Below are 27,249 nucleotides of genomic sequence, written 5' to 3' on the forward strand. Positions count from 1 at the left end.
TAATATGTAAAACTTATGTTTTTTATTTACTTATGTTTTTTATAAAACTTATAAAAATATGTAAATTGCTGATATATGTTTAACTAAATTACAAGCTTTTGTGTTTTGGACAGAAGCACTGATCATTACATTTTCTAGCACTTTTTCATACCTTCCTTCAATCTTTTCCTCATTTTTTGGCCTAATTCATTCTGTATTCTGTAGCTGGCTGCCTTTGGGGATCTCCCAAAAATATAATCTGAGAAAGATTAATGCTAATAAATGTTTAATCCCTTCAAACTGAATGTCTGTTTAGTAACACCAGTCATGTGAACCCAGCTTAGTTTTTGTAGTCATACAGTTGGTGTTTGGAGATGATTTTCAGGAGGTGCCTAATGTAATTTTTCTTGTGAAATGGTTTGTTAGATGACTTGTTTTTTATGAAGTCCAGTATATGGAATCCAACTGTATTTTTTCATTTTAACCATTTTCATTAATGAATGTGCTTATTTGAGCTCATCAGTGTGAAGTGGGAAATGGACATGAAATATAAACCTGCTTTGAGAATTGACAGCATAAGTAGTTTTGAGTGTTGCTGGTCATCAGGAGTTAATATTTCTTTATGCTGCGGTTACGTAGGACTGCTGTGCCTTATGGTTGTTCATGGTAAAGATGAAATAATAATGTTTCTGTAAAAGTACTTGCCTGATGTGCTTTCATTTTTAATAATCGGTTTACGTGATTAAATGGTTGAACTGCAGGTTTTGCTGAAAGAGAATGTATTTTATTAAATGTTTTAGGCATTTAAAAACTCTTAAGTGAGGGACATTTTTGTTATGATGTGATGCCTATTTTTGAAGAAGCCTGTCTAACACTAAAATTAGTTTTCTTTTTCTGATATTGTTTCCTATGTCTTCTTAAAAGTATGTTTGCACTGATATGGTCTTGTAGTTCTGACTATATAAAGCTGCCTTATAATGCGGAAATGGTTTTAATATCCTGCTGCAATACAGATATAAAGAACTAAGAACTATATTTGTCAGAGGTTTTATGAAAACAAAACGCCCTACTAACAGCAGTAACTGCACTGCATTTTATTCACTAGTAGGGGGAAGAAAGGTGGGTTAGAAAAGCTCTGCTGGTGGCCACATAGTACAGGAGCAGGAAGGGGAAACTTCTGCCCTCAACATTTGGACTAGAAACGACACTATTAGCTTCTGACCAGTAGATTATGTAAATATTTTCTGTCCACCCCTCCACTGAGAAGTGAGAAGCCATTACTGATGAAAGACCGAAACCGGGTGTGGAGTGTGGAGAATAAGGTTTTTTAGATTGTGAGAAAGAGAAAATTTAACCACCTTCCAAGACTGAACTTTAGTAATAAAGTCTACCTAAAAATATCGACAAAAAATCTGAGGTGACCTTTGGATTTGTTGCCTGATCACACACAAATCTCGCGCGAGGGAGTAAACGCACGCGCAGAAAGAGCCGTTAGCTTGGTTTCAGTTCACTTCAGTTTAGTTTAGTCCAGTTCAGCTCATAGTTCAGTCCAGTTCAGCTGAGCTGAGTTAGTTCTCCGGCTGTCAGAGAGCTGCTGCAGTGATGTGGGTCGCGGTCGGTCTTGTTGTCGTGCTGCTGGTCGTGTTACTCCTCAAAAATGTGCTCGGCTCATCCGGACCGAGTCCTTTTGACTTCGACTCCCGCGAACCTCTGAAGCCGATGGTACTGGATAAGAAAGAGAAGAACAAAGTGCTGAAACAAGGTTAAACTCTCAGGCGGCCACAGGCGCTTGGAGTGTAAAGCAGTCCTATTTAAGGTGGAACGAGCCAGTTCGAACAAGAAGCTGCGAATAGGAAGCAGAGTCGTTAGAGAGGGAACTCCCCGGCCTCAGCCTCGTACTAACACAGCGTAACTGAGTCGAGATTAGCTTTTGGTGGGAGTCAGATAACAGACCACTGTAAAATAAAACAGTGGGAACCTTTGTATTTAAAACGAGGCTGAAGTTAGCTTCTTGTTTGAATAAGAAACTGTCGGCTTTTTCGTTCCACCTTAAATGATGCTGCAGTTGCACTCAGAGGCCTGTAGATGGCAGCGTCAAATCATTTTTTAAAATGAACTCTCCTATTTACTTATTGACTTTTACATTTTATTCAGTTTATTCAGATCGCAATTCAGAGCGTTTATAAAGCATTTAGTATAGATAATCCGTTTTCTGTGTGTTAAAACTGCAGTGCCATTTACGGTGAAACTGACAACTGGAATTAGAAGCCAGTTTCAGCCTTTTGTATGGAAGCCTGTTTCTTGTTTCTTATAACTTATCCCATCTTAATTATGATATGCTACCTCATAATAATGATTTACTTTCCATAATTATGACTTACGTACTCATGGTTTTGATTTAGCATCTCAAATTCTGAGAATTTCTTCTTATTATGAGATATTAAGTCATTATTATGACAAAGTATATTGTCTTTTTTCTTTCAAAAGCCAAGAAATTGGCTTCCATACCTTTGCTTGGATTCCTCAGTGAGATGTTTTTCATCAGAAGTCTTCCATTTGGTTCCTGTGGTTAACCTCTTCAACCCCTTGAGACCACCAGTGGTTCCAAAATGCACTTCGTCATATTCTTCATAATTTTCATATTTCATGAACTGCATTGAATAAGTGGGTGTCATACGAAATTTTATCTCTTCTTTCCAGTCAAATAAATGGGTGATGTAATTTTAAACCCTTATAATAAAAGAAGCTGAACTCTGAAAGTTGACCCATTTTTCCACAAATCTGGGCTGTAAACAAATGGTGTCTTTTCAGTGATCTACTCTAAAAATTATTTTTATAAAATAATACAAAGATCGTCTATGATTTTTGGCTTTTAGCAGTAAATTGTAAGCATATAGCAGTATGTGTATGACCAAAAAACACATTTTCTGTTAATTTGAGGGAAACTTTTACCAAAAAAATAATATATAACATAAAAATGTACATTTGTTTAATGCAGTTACTGAATAATTTCCCTTTAGGATTTGGTCATGTAAATTCAGATGGAGAAACCAAAATATACCCTGGTCAAAGAGGGGTGTCCCACCGATTTATCAAAAACATCTGCACTAATCAGTGAGATGTAAGTCAGTGGTTTGATGTGAAATAGCTCAGTGTAGACTCATGTTTATTTACAGTATTGTGGATAAGAACCAGGGGTGCAAATATAGCCTTTTTATTTACAATGCAAAACCACCAGTGAACCTACATATGTTTTCAGGGTTTTATATGTAATGTTGATGATGGTGAAATAGTGGTAGGTCTGAAAAAACTTTTATGCACCTCTTTGCCATGTTCTTGTTGTAAAAAATACATTTATGCCAAAGCATACATTCATTACCATTGCATGAAATAACTTTCTGTTAAGGTAGCATTTAGAGCTATTAAACTGTTTAAACATCTGGGTCCTATCCTCACTACTTTGACTTCTGACAGTAATCTCTCTAGAACAGTGCATTTCAGACCAAATCACTCGGAATGACTTAAGGATGCTGAAAATGTGAAAAATCTGTGGATTTCCCATTTGAGATTAGAATTTGGTTCGGTGTAGCATAGCAACATTCAGATACTGTAAAACAGAAGGCTGTGTTGAAACAGAAAGCATGAAGACAGAAATGCACACACACACATATCAAACAGGACAGATCTAATCATCACAGAAATAGATTCTGCTCAAAATCAGTTTATTATTGTTTGGCTAATACCAAATGTGCCTGTGTGTCTCTCTCTCTCTCTCTCTCTCTCTCTCTCTCTCTCACTCTCTCTCTCACTCTCTCACATTCACACACACATACACATTATCCTCCTGGTTCGTGGGGGAGCTGGAGCTCATTAAGCGTAAGGCAGGAAAAACCCAGGATAGGTTACATCTCATACACTGTAGCTGAAATATTGTCATTTATTTCCATGTAATACTCAGTTTTAACCCTTGTCCCACATCTTCCTTTTCTCCTTTAGCTATTGGTCCCAGCTGTGTGATACTCTTACCATGCCTCACATATGTTATAGTCCTGAGTTGAAACACATCACTTTAGAAAGTACAGCTTAGACTTAGTTTCCTGAAATAGTGTTTACTAGTAATTTAAATGATTAAAATAAATGATCTCTTACGCTTTTCTGCTCTCTACCCTACAGGCTTTCTTGCCAGCAAAGTCCCTCAAAACCTTGATGCCATTGTGATTGGCAGTGGCGTCGGTGGACTCGGTATTGCAGTTTTGCTGGCGAAGGTTGGAAAGAAGGTTCTGGTACTTGAACAGCATGACCGGGCTGGAGGATGCTGCCACACCTTCTCAGAGAAAGGCTTCGAATTTGATGTTGGTGAGAAGGCTGTTGTATGATTGGGGTCTTCAGCTCAGAGTTACCTTGAAACATATGGCCACTTTTCATGGTGTTTGGGCATGTTAGTGGTGGGGAGGGCAATATTATATTATTAGACAGAATTATGTTTTTCCAAAATAAAATTTGCAGAAGGAAGAAAATATTTTTAACTTCAGTTTTAATTTTGGATTGTTTCTCATGAAATGTCCACAAAATGTAAAATAAATGCTTTTCTCAGCATATTTTGGGTATCACAAGTACTTAAAGAATTCTCCAACTGCACATTTCATTAAAATAGATATTATAATTGAGCTTCCAAGAGTTGTTGATGTTTACAACGGCAGTATTTATACTGACTAAAGTGCAAGTGACGAACTCTAGTGAAACTTGACCTTGAACTTTTCCACATTTTCTTATATTAAACACACTAGTGACCTCCTTTTCTGGTTCAGGTATCCACTACATTGGTGACCTGGTGGAAAATAAACCGCTGCGGTGCATATCAGATCAACTGACCAATGGACAGCTACAGTGGGAGCCACTAGACAACCCCTTTGATCATGTGGTCCTGGGCCCCCCAGAGAACCGCCGTGTCTACCCCATTTATAGTGGCAAAAATCGCTACGCTCAGGAGTTGAAGAAGTGCTTCCCAGGAGAGGAGAAGGCCATCGATGAGTTCATTAGACTGACTAAGGTGAGAGGCTGATTGAGCTAGGCCGCCTCTTTCAGTACCAGTTTTAACATGCCAAGTCCAACATTGACATTGACTCCCCAAGTCTGTCTTAAGGGTCATTCCAGGACTTCATTAGGTCAAGTGATGGGTGTTAGATGAGGGATGAGGGACTGAGTAACGCAAGTAACAACTTCAGCAGCAGAATTTTCCCAGAAATCACTGCAACCTAAAACGTTTTCTTTTTCAAACCTGAAAAAATTACAGACAAAGCTGTTTATAAGCCAAATACAAATACACATTTCAAAACCCTAATGTTCTATTTGCTCTGTTCATACTGGGTTTAAGGTGGCAGACTATTCCATCTGTTATACATGATTCCTGGTAGAACCTCATTACTCTGCTAACCTGCATGGTAAAGTGGCATTGTTAAAGATGCAGCGCTCGAGACAATAAAAAAATAAAGGCAATACACCACCATTCAAAACTAAAACGTACAGTCAGACACAAAGCACTTTATGTATGTCGTATTCAGAATTTTCAAAAAACACAACCAAAAAAAATTCTCTGCATTACAAAGTTTGCATAGCTAGCTATATAGCTCACTGAGGCTAACCTAGCCAAGGGTAAGTACATTGCAATTGAATCATCCTCTCCTTGCTGTCCCCTCCCCCTTGTGCTGTCAGTGAGCAAGTGTGTAATGTAAGGTAAGTGTGATGCGTTTCTGAGTGACGAGTTGCAGTTGGTGACGGTGTACTTAAAAAAAAAAACAAAAAAGGATTGAAATGGCGCCTTTATCTGTTCAAAGACAACACACAGTTGTACTTCTGAGTTTCAGCCAGTTTTAGATGCACTCAAACCTTATGCCCATGTTTTATAGTCTTTTATGAGTCAGTTTTGACATTCGCATTGATCACCTGGCGCAGCGTGAGTATCAGGAACAGGGAACTCTTTAAGAGCATTGTTAAAACAAGCAGCCATCTTATTGGATGCCAGATTTTTATATTTATTTATTTATTGATTTTTGATAATGATTTTAGAAGCATAAATAAGACTAAACCGATTATTTTATGGAACGATCATCCAAATTAGTCCTCGCTGTAGATTTCCAAGGATACAATGCAGTTTTCAAAACTCCAGTGAGATTGTGTTATTAATGGTATTATTAATCGATAGGGAGAAGTGAAAAATATAGCCTGTTTTGCTTTCTGTGCTTTATGCTTTGTCTTCCTTTAAAAGCTTTTTTATATAGGTGATTTTTTTATTTGTTTGCTTGTGTTTTTGGTATGCGTGTTCAATGTGACTGCAAACCATGTTTCTTCTCATAAGACAAGAATAAATGAACAAATTCTGCAATACATGTTAGATCATGTAAGAGTACTGACCTGTACTGATGAGTACTGACGAAGTACTGATAGAGTACTGATAAGCTGCACTTATATTTTATTGTATTGCACTGTGTATTGTAGTTTATTGTATTGTATCTTATTGTTATTGTATTGCACTGAATGGCACATTCTGAGTTCTGTGTTCAACTCTGTTCCTTTTTCTCTCGGTGTCTGCAGTGACTTTTTGTTTCTAGCAGTATCTGAGCTCAGGACTGTCTTTTTCTCTAAGCTATTGGTAACTAACAAAGATACTTTCTCTAGATAGACAGAGCACTTCTTGTAAGTCGCTCTGGATAAGAGCGTCTGCCAAATACTGTAAATGTAAATGGGCCAGCTTCACTACAATCCTGAATGTGCAAATGCAGTTACCTTTTTTGTAAATGTTTCCTCTTTTTAAATTACAAATAATGCTTTTTATTTATCTGGCATCATTTTTAAAGTTCACAGAGTGGTTTACAGAGGAATGAAAGCAAAATATAGACTTCATAAGGCTGAAAATAAGACATGCACAATGCACTGTAAACATGAAAAGAATAGAAATAACTGTGAAACTGTAGAGCTTTCAAATACTGTATTTCTATTGCTCAGTATCTTTCAGGCAACATTTTGCTAGTTCATACTTTACCTTCAGCGTATGGTGGTAGTGTAAGGAAAGGGAAAGGAAAGTTCTGGACTAAGGAAATGAGGACCTGAGGGCAGATGGAGTGATGGTGGGAATGGCCAGATCTTCATCACGTGAAACTGTAGGTAGAGATGGGAATTTATAGGATGTTAGACTGGAAGGAGGTGGCACGATCCTTCCCTGAAACTTATTCTATATCTCCATGTTGATGCCAAGTTTCACAAACAAAAGTAATGTAAACAAGAAAATGGTAATAATTTTGTGCGTTTCCTGTATTTATTTTCTCAGAAATGTGGTCACGGTGTTTGGTGGATGCCTTTGTTGAAGATCATTCCCTCTCTGATTGCTAAATTCCTGGTCTACTCAGGTTTGATCAATCGTCTGTCGTATTTCTTTCGTTATGGAACCCGTAGCCTGGCTGAGGTGGTGAACGGCCTCACTCAGAATGAAGACCTGAGGGCTGTGTTCTGCTACATCTTTGGCACATATGGTAAGATCTCCTGTGATTTTTCTTCATAACTTTCTCATAACTTTCATAAGTTTTGCTACTGTGTTTTGTCAATGTAGCGTTGAAATTTCCCCAGAAAAGATCAATAAACTACACTTATCGATTGTTCTTGATTGTCATGACTTTATTTTAGCTTATTGTCTGTGAATGTTATGTGTTTTAATGTATTTTGTAAAATATTAAATATATATTTGTGCTCTTGCTGCCTTTTATTCTTTTGGCTATTTCCTATTTTTCTATGTCTTCAAACTAAAGATTTTTTGTTCAGATTGAAAGATGTAGTATTACTGAAAAAAGAACAAAAACAAACCACTCTAAAATATGCTGTGCATGCGCTGCTGAGTTGCCCTGTAAAGCCTGAAATAATAATCGAGTCGAGTAGGAAGTTTTTGGAACCACATCACAACACATGCTCAAAAAGAAGGTCTGGCTTGATGTTTAGGTCACAAATGCAAAATCAACATTACACTGATGAAAATATGATGGCAATAGTGGATGATTCACTCACATCATTGGAAGATGTGTCCTCTACCAAGTTCTTCAGGGCATTGTGCGCTATTACACATTTCTACCAGAGAGGTCTCCAAATCCCCAAATCTCACATATTACATCTTAAACAGTTAACAGTGTCAGTTTGTTAAGCACTTCGAATTACACTTGCTATTATAACACATGCCTTATAAATGATGATTGAATGATTGATGACTCAAATCAGTCACAAGGCTCAGAGTTGGAGGCTATAATTTCTTCATGTTTGCTTGTTTGTATCAGATGTTAAAATTAAGGATGTAATTTTTAATTAAGTTTTAATTTATAATATCAAAAAAATAAAATTTGAAACACTATTGAAATTTAAAACTATATTATTGGTACATGTCTCGGTTTCGGTTGGGAGTCTCTCATTTGTCATCTTTTGTGGAAACCATTGTCAGTGATCAAAATAGCACTATGTTTACATTCTGTCAGAATAAAGTGGGTACGGAGGGGCTGCAGCTTATGTTATGCATGCACCTATTGCTAAACTGGCTAGGATTTTTGTAAATCATATATAAATTCTGGACCTTAGGATGGAAAATCATATCAAATATTAAAATATATGCATGTAATTAAAATTTTTAATATGGTGTATCATTACACCCCTAATTAAAATGACAGGCTTCCACAACAATCACAGATATGCCACTTATAGATGTGATTGTACATTGTACAAACAGCTGAAAACAGTTTATGAGTATTCTATGAAACCTTGGCTTCACCAAGAAGCATAAAAATGTTTGTTTGTTTTGTTTGTTCTTTCAGTGTTTGTGGTACTGATTGGTGTGTTTGTTTAGGAAACATACCAAAAGAAGCCAGCTTCTCCATGCATAGTCTGCTTTTGTGCCACTACATGCCCGGTGCCTGGTACCCTAAGGGAGGAGCGAGTGAGATTGCCTTTCACATGATTCCCATCATAGAGAAGGCAGGAGGAGCCGTCCTCGTCAGAGCACCTGTCAACCGCATCCTCCTCAACGACGCCAAGGAGGCTATAGGTAACCTCAAAACATTTACAGTTTCTTTTCTTCTTTAGGAAGAAATGAGAACTGATCAGTAAGGATGTTCTTAACCAGCACAATAATTTTGTTTTTATTTTTGTTAAAAAGTAAAGATTTTAAGAAACTATTTTCTATACTACGGTCACCTTTCAAAACTTGCTCAAAAGAGTATTAAAATAAGTGTTTTGTACTTTGTTTTCTTTGACGACTTTTGCCATTTCAGTGTGTGGGTATGTTGAATATTCAAGACCAACACTTGATTGACTGTCTGTGTTCAGTTCATTTTCAAGAGTGGCCTAAGATTAGCAGAGAGCTATTCGCTTAGCAAAGAGCTAAAAGGGTGACAGACTTTTGAGAGTCAGTGTTAGGCTTTAATCTTAAATAACCTATTTACTAAAAGATCAGAAGTACAAAACAGATGTAACATGCAAATCTTGCAAGCTTCAAATATTAGTCTACAGTTGCCAAAAGAAGCATTAAACAGCACATTTAGCTTGATGCTACCATGTAATCTTGGATTAATTAGAATTGTGTTAAGTGGGGAAAAGCACATGAACAAAAGTTATTACAAAGGGAAGTTTTCAATATCAAACCAAGTAAGTTAATTGTCGTACTGGAATATCACAAGACTTATTTAACTGTGTTAAGTTGGAGGTGTGTATAGCAACAGGCAAAACCACTGGGAGTATATAAATCTTGAACTTTAATGAAAAAAAAATCACCAACGTTAAAGACTCCCAAAGAAATTTGAGTTTGATCTCATTATTTGGAGAGTAACCATACCTACCTCCCCTTTGCACCCTAGAAATTAATATTTACAAACTTGGACTGCCCAGTAGAGTAACGTGGGAGGATGATTGGGGGGATCATTTCTGATCTTAATCAGACATTCTGTTTTGTAAAATTTGTTATGGTAACTGTTTCACCCATGCTTATGCTGTAAACTTTAAACAGTGAGTTTACTTTAAGAAGTATAGGAAACAGGTTGCCTCACTTTTTCTAAATTAATGAACTAATTTCAAGTCTGCAGATTTTGGTTTTAACTTAAGTGAACTGTTCATTCGTAAAAAAAATAGTGCTGAAATTCTAAACATTTGGATCAATGTCCTATTTTCAGGATCAAAAGTTGTATTTTCTCGATATTCTATTTTCTAGACATTATTTTTCTTACATTATTTGAGTAAAATATTAGTTTGTTTAAAGGTAAGTAAACTGTAGTAGAATATACTGTTGTTATATACAGTGAACTCAGCTTTACTGAAATCAAGCCTATCACAAACCCTATTTGAGTTGGATTAGTTTTACCTGCTAAAGTATTATCATTTTAGTGGATCCTATACAGATCTGCACTGTGTAAGTTTTTAGTTTAACAGTAATAATGGTGATCTTATGTATTTGGCTGACCCTGTTACTCCCTAATAGTAATAGCAGTCCTGTTTTAATCCAGCTCATGCTAAAAGGACATCAGAACCTGTTATCAAACACAGCCGTGTGACGTGGTGGTGTTTGTCACCAATGGTTACAGAATCTCTATGGGTAAAACTAATCCAGCTCCAGTAGTTCTATAGATAATGTATTAAGATGTATTTCCGGGAGTGTTTTGACATTGCAGTGCTGTGTGTTTGCAGGTGTGAGTGTTATGAAGGGACATGAGGAGGTGCATGTGCACGCTCCCATCATCATCTCAGATGCTGGAGTCTTCAACACCTACCAGCAGCTCCTGCCCAAAGAAGTGCAGGCCATGCCAGGTGAGGGAGAAAGTGGAAAGGAGAGAGGACGAGAGAATAAGAATGTAGAATGAGAAATGGGCTGCAGTTTTTTCATGCCAGTCATATTTTTGATAGATATAGAAAATTTGTATAAAGTTATAGAAAAAGCTTATGGTTTTATGAATTTATCAAACATCATGTTAATTCTTCACTTCCATTTAACTTTGCACACCTTACATTCCAGGCTTACTACATTCTAAACTATATTATTCAGTAAATATAAAGACTACCACAGAAACCTGGCAGATGTTAGAGCTTTTGCTGTTTTTGTTAGACACATGACACGTCTTAATAAATGTTTTGTTTTTTATTTTCATATATTTGCTTCAAAACAACTGAAAATCGCTGAATTCCTGTTCTGTTTATTGCAAGAAATAAACAGGATTGTGAAGGTTCATAGATGTAAGAAATAATTGCAATTAAATAATTGTGACAGGTTTATTTATAAGTTCTTATAATCTTGGAACAATATTCCATCCATCCATCCATCCATTTTCTAAGCCGCTTCTCCGTCAGGGTCGCGGGGGGATGCTGGAGCCTATCCCAGCAGTCTTCGGGCGGAAGGCAGGATACACCCTGGACAGGTCGCCAGTCCATCGCAGGGCAGCGGAACAATATTTAAAACTCCAAATTAAAAATACAGCTACTGTATCTTGTGTGCATGTGTTTGTATGTGCATGTGTGTGATTGACAGCGATCCAGAAGCAGCTGAGTTTTGTGAAGCATGGAGAAGGCGGACTCAGTGTCTTTCTGGGTCTGGAAGGGACAAAAGAAGAGTTGGGTCTCGAAGCTAAAAACTACTGGGTCTTCCCCGAGAACAATCTGGATGAGCTGTGAGTGCCTCCTTTCTCTCTGTATCACCTCTGCAGCACATCCTGTGCTTGTTGAACTACGGCCAACACACAGATATAGAGCCAATCAGAACTTAGGTATTTATACCAAATAGTGAAAAACACATGCGCGCACACACAAACACACACACATACACACACCAATTAATGGAATTAATGGGCCAGACACCCTACTATACTTATTTATCAGATCATGAACTGATGGAAGGGATAGTGAAGGCTTAGTAATATATGGTAAAACATTGTCTGCATATAGACTGATTTTATGGTGGTATGACTTTGACTTTGTACCTGAGATTTTATCGCACTGGCTGATAGAGGCAGCCAAGGGTTCAATAAAAAAGGCAGAAAAACAAAGGTGACAAAGCACATCCTTGTCGACTTCCTCTGTGTAGCTGAAAGGGTCTGGATATATGTCTATTCATTGAGACAGAAGTAGAAGGTGAGTTGTATAGTGTTTTTATCCAGTTGAATACAAAGTATGGGCCAAATCCAAAATGTTTAAGAGAGGCAAAGAGAACAGACCACTCTACCCTATCAAACGCCTTTTCAGCATCCAGAGAAGCTATTATACATGGTGATATATATAGAGATTTTTTGTTGTTATACATATGAATTAGATTGAATAACCTACGCGTGTTCTCTGAAGACTGTCTCCCTTTGATAAACCAAGTTTGATCTGTGCTTATGAGCGTGGGTGTGACTGATTCCAATCTGATTGATAAAGCTTTACTTATGATTTTTCTCTGAATTGATCAGTGAAATGCTGGAGCAATCTGTAGGTTTTTTTATTTGGTTTTAAGATAAGGGTGATAAGAGCAGTATTCATATGATAGGGTATGGAGATATTTTCAAATATGAAAATATTTGAGATTACTTTTAAAAGGAATGGTGAAATAAGAGGCCAGAATTGTTTTTAAAAGTCTGCTGGGTAGTTATCAGGTCCTGGAGATTTATGATTAGGCATTAGAAAGAGGGCTTTGTTGATTTCTTCAGAGGAAAGAGGTCTGTCTATTGATTCCGATACACATGTAGGTAATGTAGGGAGACAATGCTCAGGAATGCTTCAGTTTCTTCTGTTGAGGCATTCTTAATAGAAGTATAGCGCTTAGAGTAAAAAGACCTAAATGCATCATTGATAGCTAGGTGGTCCTGAATGATCCTACCAGAGGAATCTGAGATTGCTTTTGTTATTGATTTCTCGGTTTCCTGTTTTAATTGATTTGCTAAAAATATTCCAGTTTAAGTTTAAGCATATATACACTGCTCAAAAAAATAAAGGGAACGCTCAAATAACACATCCTAGATCTGAATGAATGAAATATTCTCATTGAATACTTTGTTCTGTACAAAGTTGAATGTGCTGACAATAAAATCACACAAAAATCATCAATGGAAATCAAATGTATTAACCAATGGAGGCCTGGATTTGGAGTCACACACAAAATTAAAGTGGAAAAACACAACTACAGGCTGATCCAACTTTGATGTAATGTCCTTAAAACAAGTCAAAATGAGGCTCAGTATTGTGTGTGGCCTTCACGTGCCTGTATGACCTCCCTACAACGCCTGGGCTTGCTCCTGATGAGGTTGCGGATGGTCTCCTGAGGGATCTCCTCCCAGACCTGGACTAAAGCATCCGCCAACTCCTGGACAGTCTGTGGTGCAATGTGGCATTGGTGGATGGAGCGAGACATGATGTCCCAGATGTGCTCAATCAGATTCAGGTCTGGGGAACGGGCGGGCCAGTCCATAGCTTCAATGCCTCCATCTTGCAGGAACTGCTGACACACTCCAGCCACATGAGATCTAGCATTGTCCTGCATTAGGAGGAACCCAGGGCCAAACGCACCAGCATATGATCTCACAAGGTGTCTGAGGATCTCATCTCGTTACCTAATGGCAGTCAGGCTACCTCTGGCGAGCACATGGAGGGCTGTGCGGCCCTCCAAAGAAATGCCACCCCACACCATTACTGACCCACTGCCAAACCCGTCATGCTGAGGGCGGAGGTAGCGGTCCTGCTGCTGGGTTACTACGGCCTCCTCCACGTCTCCTGGTGTACTGATCTGTCTCCTGGTGGCGCCTCCAGCCTCTGGACGCTACGCTGACAGACACAGCAAACCTTCTTGCCACAGCTCGCATTGATGTGCCATCCTGGATGAGCTGCACTACCTGAGCCACTTGTGTGGGTTGTAGAGTCCGTCTCATGCTACCACGATTGTGAAAGCACCACCAACATTCAAAAGTGACCAAAACATCAGCCAGAAAGGAGGGAGGGATTTATAGTCTGCTAGAAAGGTGATACTAATTGGGGCATGATAAGATATAATAATACTATTAATATCTAAATGAATTATTCTATGTGTAATAGAATTGTTAACAAAACATAGTCTATGTGGGAGTAATATGAATATTCATTACAACTGGGGATCTGCAATCTCCAGATATCCACCAGTCCATAATCTGACTTGTAGTGTTTAAACTTGTATTGTTGAATCTGAAGAAGAACGATCTATGCATGGGTTCAGAACTGTATTGAAGTCACTACCAATTATAAAAAATGAGTCTGAGAATTTTCTGGAACTGGAATTTCTGAGAAGAGTGAATGAAAGAAAGCAGGAGAATCTGTCTTTGGTCCATATTTACTAAAGTTATCTTTCCCAGTAATGCCATTAATAATAATGTAACGGCCTTCTGGGTCGGTCAGTATAAAGTTCTTTACGAGTGGTATGTCCTTCCTGATTAATATTTAAATATCACGTTTTTAAATTATATATAGAGTGATAAGTCTGGCCAATCCATTTAGCCGTTAATTTCCGAGACTCTGTCTCTGTAAGGTGGGTTTCTTGAATAAAACATATGTCAGATTTTAAACTATTGAGATGGTTTAACACTTTTGTCCTTTTGACAGGGGAACTAATTTCTCTTATATTCCATGAGATAATTTTCAGGGATAATACCGTGATTATACAGTAGCCATGTATCGTTGAACTGGCATGTTATAGCAATACTTATAGATGGAGAGGTTATATTTACAACAAGCAACAGAGACAGGACAGACAAGTACAGAGACTACATTCAGAAAGACATAAAAAACAGAGTAAGTTGGGCATGGATGTGTGTGTGTGAGTGTATGGGTTTGAAAGGGCTGTAGGCTTGGGTTAGCGTGATCTACTGACGACAGAGAGAAAAAGGGAAAAACAGATGGAACAAATGCATAGAAGTGCATTTGATATAGGTTCGTTGCTGGATCGAATCAGTTTTTCCTTCTTATTTTCCATGATCCTTCTTCTTTCAGAGAAGCCACAGTGTGATCTGTGAGTCTCTGAAAAGCTGGCCATTGATGCATCATTTGTCCATAACTAGTGAGATGTGTTTGTCAGAGTCTGTGTTGATTTAATTTGTATGTTTGAATTTCTTTCGTCAGTAGCAAATGATGGGTAGAAAAGTTAACGTGTCAATTATCGTTGGCAACTAAGTGAATCTTCCTTTTAGTTTGCATCTGAAATTGAGACTGATCTTTTGGCCTTGGTATGGTGAGCAGTATATATTTAATAAATAAATGAATTGAACTTGATCTTGCTTGATTAGTTATAGTTAGTTACCCTATTAACTGAAATGAAGCATCGTTCTGCACTGTTCCAAATGTCTACAGTTATATAGAATCATGTATAGAATAAAGCAAAGCTTATATTTTTCTCTGTTGAGTGAACAAAAACAATCTGTGGAGGCTAGCATGAAGTTAACGGATCATTCCAGTTTACACTCTGGTTCACTCATTGTTGATGTAATAGTGCTTGGTGACTTTGTACTCACCTGGCAGAGGAAAAACTAAGCTGCTAAATTCTCATTGGCTTCAGTTATAAGTGTTGCTAAACACAGAGGAGAACTCCTTCAAGTGCAGTTACGTCCTGTTGGTACCGATGGGTGAGGGGGAAAGGCACAGATCCATTTTTCTAGTGCCAAAGGTTTTGGTACAGCATATTATTAGTGTACTATAGTTACATTGATCTCCTGTTTCTGTTGTCTACTGATAATATCATGCCTCACACACCTTGTTTTCGCTCTAGGGTGGAGGGCTACAGGAAAGAACAGAGGGAAGAAGCTATAAAGAGTGTACCTCTGATTTTTATTGCCTCGCCATCTGCCAAAGACCCCACCTGGGAGCAGAGAAAGCCAGGTAGAGTATGGGTACAGAGAGACAGGTGAAGACAGAGTGTGAGATTTAACGCATACAAATCACAGTTATCACCCGCAATAACAAAGGCATAGTGTAGTTCCACATGAATTATTTCTCACTACATGCTTAATCAATACCACAGTTTACACAGTGCTAATTTGGTCCCACTACTTGTTAGCTACTTTAGCCTCATAGCTCCACCGAAAGACTAGGAAAGTTCAGACACTAAACATGTCTTAGTTGTTCAGCTATGTTTGTGGTAAAAGGAACATTCTGTGTGTTTCTGGTAGCATCAAGACTGAATGGGAATTTTAGATTTTCTTCATAAGTGAATCATTCATATTTGAACAAAATCATTCAGACAAGCCCTCCTTTCTAAATTTCTACTGAATTTTTCTGCCTTTTTCCAGGTAAATCCACTCTGAGTCTAGTGAGTTTTGCCCCCTACTCGTGGTTCGAGGAATGGAAAGATGACAGGGTGAAAAACAGGGGGGCTGACTATAAGGAACTAAAGGAGACCCTCCTCAACTCCCTATTAGAAGTGGTGTATCAGGTGTTCCCCAAGATCAAGGACAGGGTATGATCCCATTACTCACTCTGATACACCTTCCTCTCGCTAATAAACTTGTTTGCTTATTTACTGAGTAGAATTTTTTTTCTTATCTCTTGCATCTCCAAACATTTGTGTATATCTCTTATACTGTATATCTGTATTATCTCTCATCTTATTCTCTTGTTCTTCATTTTATTTCTGGATTCCCTTCTTTCTATGTGGCTTTCTCTCTCCTACACACTGTCTCTTTCATTCTCTATGCAGATAGAGTACCTGGATGTAGGCACTCCAATCACTAACCAGCACTATATAGCGGCTCCTAAAGGAGAGATTTATGGAGCTGACCATGGCACTGCCCGCTTCAGTGCAGAATTTTGCATCTCCATGAAACCACAAACCCCCATCAAAAATCTCTACCTTACAGGTGTGTGTGTGTGTCTGTGTGTACAGATTTGTTCTTCAATGTACAATCTATGTAATTGAATCATCAAAGGTACAGCAATGGCCTTAAGATCCAACTGTACCTTAAAAGGTACCCTAACTGAGTTTTCCCCCAGGGAAAGGTGAATAATTGTGCCATTTTCAAAACTTTTTGTTAAGCATTTGTTTAAAAAAAAAACAACAATATGGTGCAGTTATGACTGGTAAAAGGTACTGAAGATGTAGTCTTGGGCATACCACCTCAATGTTGTAAGGGGTACCATGCCAGTGCCTTTTTTAAGGAACTATAGGCCTCTGTGAGTAGATGTAATATTTATTCTGTTCACATAGTGCAACATGTATTTTTTGTTTTTGTACCTGTACACAATCATATACAAACAGAGTGCTGTACTGTGAGATTTATAACTGCAGCATATCAGTACCAATATCTCACAGTGGATCATGACCTTGACTGTTACATCCTGCAAAGTAAATAAGTTCCATTAAACGGTGGCTAGACTAACATAAGTGTATTACTCCTTTAGGCCAAGATCTGTTTTCGTGCGGCTATGCTGGTGCGCTGGCTGGTGCTATGGTGTGTGGCTCTGTGATTCTCAACCGCAACCTTTATGTGGACGTCTTGGCTCTCTGCAAGAAACTCAAAAGAGCCAACAAAAAAGCCGAGTGACCAGAGCAACACTCCTTCAGTCCTGGCTGAGCACTGTAACGGTGGAAAGAAGCATTCAAACCCGGCTGAACCACATCCGCGTCATCATCGTACGAAGAAACCCCTGCCCTGTTGGCACCACTGCTTTATTCTTATATCTCTACTAAACAGTTCCACAGGAACGTCCTCACAAACTTTATCCCACTTTATAACTAAAAGAGAACAAATTTAGTGAATGCTACTGGATGTATTTTTATGCAGTATCATTACATATGCTAATATGCAAAAGTACATATTACTTACAGAGAACAGATGAATACACTGTTTAATGTACAATTACACAGCTGTACAACTTGAATGTAACATGTTGGAGGACATCATGTGAAAGGTGTGTTTTTTTTCCCAGTATGTTAACATACATACAAATTACAAAGAAATACACAGTGTGTACATTATTCTCTGTGGAGGATGTGTTAACTGTTCTCACTTAGAAAATGAACAAAGCATGAAATTTGACTGGGAGTATTCAAACTTCTGCATATGACCATGTGTATGTGCTTCTATTGCAAACGCAGTAGTTTGTAATAAGCATACATTAATTGCAGATGTTTTTAACTTACACATACTTAATTACAAGCTTCACCACTTTTCAGCCTTTTTTGTGTTTTAGAGAGAAGCATTGATTATTTCTGAATTTGCCAATTATTTGATATATGTTTTTTTTTCCCTTAATGAGCTTTACAGTAGTATGTATCTAGGTTTACATTGTGTAATATGGTTTAGGGTTCCTCTTAATTGATTTGTCTGCCTTTGGGGATCTCCCCAAAATATAATCTAAAAAAAATCTGTTGCTAAAAAATGTTTTTAATCTCTTCAATTTGAAAGTCTGTTTAGTAACACGTGACAGGACTTGTTTTTCCATGTTTACACAGATGGAATATGAGATTTTTAAGCTTTTCTTTTTTAGATTTTAACCATTTTCATTAATGAATGTGCTTATTTGAGCTCATCAGTGTGAAGAGGGAAACGGACATGAAATATAAACCTGCTTTGAGAATTGACAGCATGAGTAGTTTTGAGTGTTGCTGGTCATCAGTAGTTAATATTTCTTTATGCTGCGGTTACATAGGACTGATGTGCCTTATGGTTGTTCATGGTAAAGATGAAATGATGTTTCTGTAAAAGTACTTGCCTGATGTGCTTTCATTTTTTTAATAATCTCGTGATTAAATGGTGAGAGAAATTTAGTTATGATCTGATGCCTAGTTTTTTAAAGAAGCCTGCCTAACACTGAACTTGTCTACTTTCAGATGCACTGTTTGCTGTATTTACTAAAAGTGTGTATGTAAAGGTTTGCACTGACATGGTCTTGTACTGTATCTTACAGTTCTGACTATATGAAGCTGCCTCATATGCGGAAATGGTTGTAATATCCTGCAGCAATAAAGATATAAAGAACTACATTTGTCGGAGGTTTTATGAAAACGTCCTGCTGAAAACAGTAACTGCGCTGCATTTTAGTCTCTGTTGGAGGAGTGATTGGGAGTGATTTAGCAGCTTCTAAGACTGAACTTTGCTGGTGTGGAAAAAAAAATCCCTCAAAAAATATTTAAAAAATGATGATAGAAGCTGTGATCAAGGTAAAACGTGGACACGCTAAACACACAAAAACCTGAGTTGACCTTTGGATTTGTTGCTTGATCATACTGACCAATACTCGCGTGCACGCGCAGAAAGAGTCGTTAGCTTAGCTCGTTTCGGTTCAGCTGAGTTGAGTTAGTTCTCCGGGTGTCAGAGAGCTGCTGCAGTGATGTGGGTCGCGGTCGGTCTTGTTATCGTGCTGCTGGTCGTGTTGCTCCTCAAAAATGTGGTTGGCTTATCCGGACCGAGTCCGTTTGACTTCGACTCCCGCGAACCGCTGAAACCGATGGTGCTAGATAGAAAAGAGAAGAACAAAGTGCTGAAACAAGGTCGCTCACTCAACTGGACGGATTATACACGGGCACATCTGTCTAATGCCTTGTGCAGTGCTGCTTCACAGACTGGCTCCTGAGTACGGTCGTACTCTAACGTTAGTAGTAGCGAAACGCTAGCTAGCTTGTTTACTCATTCGGGTTTATGCGTTACTAAATCACAACGGTTGGCGCCACACAAGCGAGTTTAGTATTAACCGAGTTAACGTTAGCTAAGTGAGGTTAGCTACCTCCCCCTAACCCTAGCTAGATTAAGTGTTGAGGAAACCATCAGAAACCACGTAGAATGACCAGAGCAATAACTTTTTTGGTTAACTAGGCTACAAATTCTAAACGTTGACGTTATACGCTGTGATTTTACTGACAGCTCTAATCATCGCCCTCTGAACATGAAGCTAGCAACCGTTAACATCCACAGCTCCAGCTCAGTGAGGCTAAACTGAGGCTGCTGTTGTGTCGGCTATCCAGTCTGAGATCAGTATTAAAGAAGAAACAGACAGTGACTGTAGATGATTAGTTTTATTCAGTTTAACATTAAGTACACGTCGTTTTCTTGTATGCTTGATGTTTTTTTCCATGGGGTAGTCAGAGGCTGGTTAGCGGGTTATAGATCGGTTTTTATCGTGTTATTATGTTAAAGCGACGTAGGCATTAGTAGTTACTAGTTAAGACACGACTGAAGTGCAAAGAGATTTAGGAAGAGCATAGTTAGAAACAAATTAGTGTCAGTAAAGACTTTATGCCCAACCGGTGCCACCCAGTCTGGGTTGGGGAACCTCGGATATACACTATACTGTACACTATACTTCGGATATACTCCTTTACTGTATAGGAGCACACTTTGTAGTTCTACAATTATAGACTATAATCCATCTGTTTCTCCGCATACTTTGATAGCCTTTCACCCTGTTCTTCAATGGTCAAGACCCCCTCAGGACCACCACAGAGCAGGCATTATTTCTGTGTTGGATCATTCACAGCACTGCAGTGACAGGTGGTGGCGTTTTAGTCTGTGTTAGGCTGGTACGAGTGGGTCAGAGGCAGCACTGTGCTGGAGTTTTTAAAACACCTTGGTGTCCCTGTTGGGCTGAGAATAGCCCACCAACCAAAAATATCTGGCCAACAGCGTCTTGTGATCAGCATCTTGTGAGCACTGATGAAGGACTAGATGAAGACTTGTACCAGCACAACACATACTAACACTTCACCACCTTGTCAGTGTCACTGCAGCGCTGAAAATGACCTACCTCCCAAATAACACCTGCTCCGTGGTGGTCCTGAGGGGGTCCTGACCATTGAAGAAATGGGTGAAAAGGCACTTACAAAGTATGCAGATAAGTGGATGGACTTTACTCTGTAATTGTAGGACCACAGAATGCTCCTATATGTTATATGAGCTGAAAAATGGGCACTGTAGGTACAAGGAGGTGTACTTAATGAAGTGCTCAGTGAGAGTAAATCATATTGGATTATGTAACACTCTGTGTGAGTGAGTGAATAACTATTAACCTCTGTGTGTGGATCACCTTACAAAACTGAGAGAAAAAAAAAAGTAGAACTTCAGAAGACCAAAGTCTGCTATTTGATTCCTGGACCCAGATAAGAAATGTGTAATACTGGCAGTGTTTTAGCTCTAAAAAGGTAGTTTAGACTCAGTGTGGATAAGAGCATCTGCCAAATTCTGTAAATGGGTAATGTGTAGGGCTGTGAGTCGATCCAAAAAAAGAATCAATTCCTTGAATCCAGGCATTAGGGAATCCAGAGTTGAATCCAAAGCCTTGGACTCGATTCCATACAGTGACCTCCAAGTGTGCTCATACCTGCGTGCACATGGAGATATTCTGCTGTCATTGACTAGACCGTCTGTAAAAATGCATCCTGCTAGTCACACATTGATAGTCCAGCAGTGTTTTTACGTTGCACAAATGTGAAATGTGTTATGAAAATTATGGCTTACATTTAAAATATATTGCCAGAGCGAAAACATTTGCCCACCTGACGGAACTGACAGAATAGAATGAGGTAACCAAGTTAATGGCTAGTTAAGAGTTAAGATCCATTCAAATATAATTAATATTGTACTCTTCATTTTAGTCAAATTTCCTTTTCTATGTCTTGGTTTTTGGAATCATGATTGTGTGGAATTGAATCTTGGAATCAACTCCATTGATTCTCCCAAAGCCACGTGGATATTGGAGTTTTTTGGGACGCCTACTCAAAGTTGAAGTCTCCAAAGTGGGATATCTTAGTTTTTAAACTGCGGCTATAAAAAGTGTTATAGTGCGTGGTATAATTCATATCTGTGTCTAACGACCCCCTGTGTTTCTTTATTCGGTGGCAGGCTTTTTGGCCAGCAGAGTCCCCCAGGATCTTGATGCCATTGTGATTGGCAGTGGCGTCGGTGGGCTGGGTGTCGCAGCTTTACTGGCGAAGGTTGGAAAGAAGGTTGTGGTACTTGAACAGCATGACCGAGCTGGAGGATGCTGCCACACATTCTCAGAGAAAGGGTTCGAGTTTGATGTTGGTGAGAAGGCTGTTGAGTGTTCAGCTCAGTTCACCAAGTTGAGACAAGTGGCATAGAGGCATCTTGACAGTGCTTGTTAGTACATTGATGTGGAGTTAGACCCGCTCTGCTTTCTCCTTTTTATGTCAAAAAAACAAGAAGAGCTTGATTTGGATATTTCTTTAAAAATATTGATAAGAATGACTGTCTAACTACTAACTTGCTATTTCTTATACTAACCACTGTCTGGTTCAGGAATCCACTACATTGGTGATATGCTGGAAAATGAGATGTTCCGGTGCATAGTGGACCAAATGACCAATGGGCAGCTACAGTGGGAGGCTATGGACAACCCCTATGAAGAGGTGGTCCTGGGGCCCCTGGAGAACCGCCGTGTCTACCACATCTACAGTGGGGAACACCGCTTCACTCAGGAGCTGAAGAAGTGCTTTCCAGGAGAGGAGAAGGCCATTGATGAGTTCATGAGACTGATTAAGGTGAGACACTGAGTGAAATGGGCAGTAAGAGTTTTGTTTCTATAGAATGAAACAAACTTGGATGAACCATCCATCTGTCAGCTGCAGCATTAATGACATCTACAAGATTGCAGGAATCTCAAATACAATTCTTCAGGATACCCCTTAATACATAATAATGTATAATGTTCAAGAAGAAACCATATAATGTCTTAGAAACCATATATTAATGCCCATACATCATGAACAAAGCCCAAAAAGAATAAGAATAAGAAATAAATGGCGTGATAAAAACAGGTATAAAATCATTATTTAAGTGTTTTATTGTGTCTTCCTGTTTCAGAAATGTGGTCAAGGTGTTTGGTTTATGGCTGTGTTGAAGCTCATCCCCTCTCTGATTGCTAAGTTCCTGGTCTACTCAGGTTTGATCAATCGTCTGTCGTATTTCTTCCGTTATGGCACCCGTAGCCTGGCTGAGGTGGTGAACGGCCTCACTGGGAATAAAGACCTAAGGGCTGTGTTCTGCTACATCTTTGGCACATATGGTAAGACCTACTTACCCATCCATCCATCCATATATATATTTTTTAAACTATGATATTTATTTTATATTGTTGCTTGGGATTTTCAGTTGTGTTCATTTATTTTATTTAATTACTTTTTCTTCTCTTTGCTTTTATTTATTTTTTATCTGAGTCCCTTTTAGCTGTCTGTCCTTCTGTAAAGCACTTCAAATTACCATTGGTATTAAGATGCATGCAGACAATGAAGATTTGATTGATTGGGTGCAAGACACACACACACACACATATATATCGCTGTTCTCGGGACAAAACTTCGTATCTCCAAAGTTGTACATTTACAGGACAAGGAAAAAACTTACTTGTAATGTAAATCAATGCAACCAAACTTTTTTACAATAATATTGGGCTATCTTTTCAGTCTATTTGTTATTAAATTTACGCACAATGAGAGCAACAGGCATTTTCAAATTATGTCCAAGTGTTGCTGTTGGAACTATATATATAATATTACACACACGTGTGTGTTTCAAATACTTTTTATGTGTGTGTGCCAGGAAAACCCCCAAAAGAAGCCAGCTTCTCCATGCATAGTTTGCTTTTGTGCCACTTTATGCCCGGTGCCTGGTACCCTAAGGGAGGAGCGAGTGAGATTGCCTTTCACATGATTCCAGTCATAGAGAAGGCAGGAGGAGCCGTCTTCGTCAGAGCACCTGTCAACCGCATCCTCCTCAATGACGCCAAGGAAGCTATAGGTAACCTCATTTGTTGTCCTTTTCTTCTGGGGGAATTTCACAAAGACAGATTTCTGTCAGTTTTCTGAGTAAGCTCCAAACGTGAGATTTGAGCACTTAGAATACTCTATAACCTTCTTCCTATTGGACAGTGTTAATTTTGAGCTTAAGTTAACCAGGTTACTCATAAATCGTGCTCCTCCTCAGGTTACTGTAACTGCCATTGTATTTGTTGTCATTTTTGCCATTCCTACTCTTATCTATTATTCAAAATAAGCCTAGTTTGAGCTGGATTAGTTTTACTAGGAAAAATATTATAATTTATGGGACTTCTGACAAGATGTATGATTTTACTTCAGAGTAAATGTGCAGTGTCTGCAGTGTTTACTGATAATTCCAGGGGTAATGGCCTTCTATAATACACACCATGTTGTTATTGTCATTGAGTGTGTCCTGTTGTGTAACACTGACATGAACATCTGGGACTTCCCTGGAGTGTTTTGATATTGTGGTGGTGTGTGTTTGCAGGTGTGAGTGTTATGAAGGGACATGAGGAGGTGCATGTGCATGCTCCCATCATTATCTCAGATGCTGGAATCTTCAACACTTACCAGCAGCTCCTGCCCAAAGAGGTGCAGACCATGTCAGGTGAGAGAAATGGGGAGGAAGTAAAGGAGAGAAGGAAGCTGTATATAATAACAAATAAAATGTAAGAAATAAAAATGTTGTAAAGAAGCATGGGAATTCTTTGAATATAGTATGTGCTTATATTAATTTCTCACTGCTATATGGCTTTGTTGTGTTTAAAACCATGTTAAACTATGTGTTGTTTTGTATTTTGTGTGTGTGTGTGTGTGTGTGTGTATACATGTACTGGCATGGTTAACAGCGATCCAGAAGCAGTTGAGTTTGGTAAAGCATGGAGAAGGTGCACTCAGTGTTTTTCTGGGTCTGGATGGGACGAAAGAGGAGTTGGGTCTCGAAGCAAAAAACTACTGGATCTACTCAGAGAGTGACCTTGATGCATTGTGGGTGCCTTTTTATTGTATACATTTTTAAATTTAAATTTTTTTTCCTCTCATCTTGTTCTCCTTGCACACAATTTGTCTTCCTAGGGGATTCTGTCTTTTCTGACATACACCTTTAAAAACTTGGTCTACTACAGTTGACTATTTGCACAATACTGGCAAGTCCCACCGCCCTTAGTTCTTGTTGCTATGTCTAAAAACCTTTCAGGTTCAGAGTAAAATTAAAATTTTGAAGCACAGAGTGGTAAATGTGAAGTTTTTTTCAGTCTAAATGTGCAAAAACATCCACACACTCAAATCTATGCACAAATATTTTTAATTTGCAAGTCAGAGAACTTCTTCAAGGCAAGATGAGATGGCTACCTACCCCTATTAGGGGTGGGAATCTCTAGGCACCTCATGATTTTACTGATGCACCTTGCGATTATACTGATGCATATTTTTTTGTGTCAGTAAAATACAACACGTAGCACAAAAGCCCTGGTTTTCAAAGTATGGATGCGAATCTTTGGCACTGAAAGTTGCGATAGAGTTTGTACTTTGCTTCTTCCTTTTCGATTTGGATGTAAGCTCTGACATCACTTGCTCTGGTCCTTTGGTTGGCAGCAACTACAACAGTTGGAAAACAGGTGGACACGTAATATAGTTTCTCATGTTTGTCTTGTTTCCAAAATATTTTAGTTTAGTGTGACGCAAGTTACATATAGTGTGGCTCTTGTCCTTTTTCTCCTTCAAGTGCTTCAAGTGCTACCATACACTAGTTTAGGAGTCTTGTACTGCCCTGTTGCGGCTCCACAACAGAATTAGATTTATAGGTAAAAATAAAATAATCCTCGTTTGCAGTAAAATAAAGCTCTGCTGATCGTTCTAACACAGTTTTAACAATAAATGATCTTAAACACTGGAGTTACTGTAGCCTGTAACTCCTAGTTCGCCTAACTAGTAGCTACCGAAAGGGCAAAGAGAAAGATTTAAGACAAACATAGATAATTTGGAGACGAATTAACTTATGTTTATAATCACTCCAGTTGGTTTCCTGATACTTGCAACGAGAAACTGTCAAACACTAAAAAAAAGTGAAGCTGAAGTCAGTTTCTTGTTTGAATTTTTCCATTTCACCTTGAATGGTACAGCAGTTACATTCTGGTGCTTCAGGCGTTCAATGTGAAACAGGAAAATTGAACAAGCAGCTGACGAATGAGAAGCGACTTCAACCTCATAAAAAGTCGAGCACTGAAAGACATTTTTCGAGAGACTATGTTCAGTCCGGGAGCTGCACTTCCGTACTTCCAAGGTCAGCCCTTTGCGTTTCCTCAAGATTGTTATCAGTTAAAAATTAGAAAATCGATTCAGCATCGTCCACATCTGCATTCACAATGAATATAAGAACTGATCACCTGACATGATCATTGTGAGTCACACAGCTTGTTTTCCCTCTAGGATGGAGGGCTACTTGAAAGGGAACAGAGACGAGGCACTAAAGAGTCTGCCTCTTGTTTTTCTTGCTTCGCCGTCTGCCAAAGACTCTACCTGGGAGCAGAGAAAGCCGGGTAAGCTTCTCTTAATTGTGCATAACAGCAAATATATCTTGACTGATTATATTTGGGGTAAAGATGAAAAACTGAGTAAATAGAATTTTGCCTTTAGCTTTAAAAGTAATTATGATGGTAGATCAGTCATCCCTTATGAATTTCTGTTGAATTTTGAATATTGACTGAGCCCCTGCTTTTCCAAGGTAAATCCACTCTGACTGTGGTGAGCTTTGCTCCCTACTCGTGGTTTGAGGAATGGAAAGATGACAAGGTGAAAAACAGAGGGGCTGACTATAAGGAACTAAAGGACACCCTCATCAACTCCCTTTTAGAAGTGGTGTATCAGATCTTCCCCAAGACAAAGAATAAGGTGTGGCTCATTACTGTCTAAGGACCTGTTTGCTTTTGGCATTACCATTTGGTCATGGTGATCAAATTGTCATGATCAGATCATAAACTAGTCACAACCTGTTTACACTTGCCTTTTGCAGATGTAGAGCCCAGATATTGATCTCCCCATACAGTATGTACATTTTTAAATCAGGCTGGTGTGGTGACTGCCAAGTAGGTGGAGCCTCTACAAGCTTTATAAAACATTTTGCCATCACAGTTCAGAGAGTTCCAGATATTTTGAGCAGCAGAGAAAAAAACATACAACAGTTATTGACATTTTGCTAAGTAGCCACATCTGAATTAATTAGTATAGGTTAAAATCACAGCCAGGAGTGGTGAGCGTGCACTGACCTTCACAGACAGCAAATTGCTTTTTACCTTCCACATTTGTTTAAATATACACTTAGACAGCCAAACATAAATTGTTCAGTGAGATGGGCAGGAATGATGTTGAAAGTTGGTGGAGAGGTAGCCTCATTGCATGGATGTGGTCAGCCCCATTGCATGGACACAGTGTTTCACAGTGTGTCTCAATAACGCGATCATAATCGGATTTCTGCAGTTATCCAATCATTCAAATGGTCATGTAAA

The 27,249-nt window shown here is 38.7% G+C and overlaps 2 protein-coding genes across 3 annotated transcripts in view; both read left to right on the forward strand.

Moving 5' to 3' along the window:
- The first annotated feature begins 1,462 nt into the window (after positions 1 to 1,462).
- On the forward strand, positions 1,463 to 18,959 carry LOC108432054 (all-trans-retinol 13,14-reductase-like). The gene is made up of 11 exons (XM_017705612.2): positions 1,463 to 1,741; positions 4,153 to 4,335; positions 4,788 to 5,029; positions 7,304 to 7,505; positions 8,855 to 9,052; positions 10,684 to 10,803; positions 11,519 to 11,657; positions 15,749 to 15,858; positions 16,269 to 16,435; positions 16,676 to 16,835; positions 17,377 to 18,959. The coding sequence occupies exons 1-11, from the start codon at positions 1,582 to 1,584 to the stop codon at positions 17,517 to 17,519; spliced, it is 1,824 nt and encodes a 607-aa protein (XP_017561101.1). The 5' UTR covers positions 1,463 to 1,581; the 3' UTR covers positions 17,520 to 18,959.
- A 320-nt stretch (positions 18,960 to 19,279) lies between these two features.
- LOC108432053 (all-trans-retinol 13,14-reductase-like) overlaps positions 19,280 to 27,249 on the forward strand; it is a 13,342-nt gene continuing 5,372 nt past the window's right edge. Inside the window, exons 1-9 of one of the 2 annotated variants that reach the window (XM_017705610.2) lie at positions 19,280 to 19,468; positions 21,813 to 21,995; positions 22,230 to 22,471; positions 22,794 to 22,995; positions 23,529 to 23,726; positions 24,234 to 24,353; positions 24,595 to 24,733; positions 26,174 to 26,283; positions 26,469 to 26,635. In XM_017705610.2, coding sequence (XP_017561099.1) covers positions 19,309 to 19,468; positions 21,813 to 21,995; positions 22,230 to 22,471; positions 22,794 to 22,995; positions 23,529 to 23,726; positions 24,234 to 24,353; positions 24,595 to 24,733; positions 26,174 to 26,283; positions 26,469 to 26,635 — 1,521 coding nt within the window. In that variant the 5' untranslated portion in view covers positions 19,280 to 19,308. Of the gene's footprint in view, positions 19,570 to 21,812; positions 21,996 to 22,229; positions 22,472 to 22,793; positions 22,996 to 23,528; positions 23,727 to 24,233; positions 24,354 to 24,594; positions 24,734 to 26,173; positions 26,284 to 26,468; positions 26,636 to 27,249 lie in introns of both variants that reach the window. The other variant, XM_037544816.1, reaches the window with a different exon arrangement.

The sequence above is a fragment of the Pygocentrus nattereri genome, chromosome 14 (assembly GCF_015220715.1).
Source record: "Pygocentrus nattereri isolate fPygNat1 chromosome 14, fPygNat1.pri, whole genome shotgun sequence".
Taxonomy (NCBI): domain Eukaryota; kingdom Metazoa; phylum Chordata; class Actinopteri; order Characiformes; family Serrasalmidae; genus Pygocentrus; species Pygocentrus nattereri.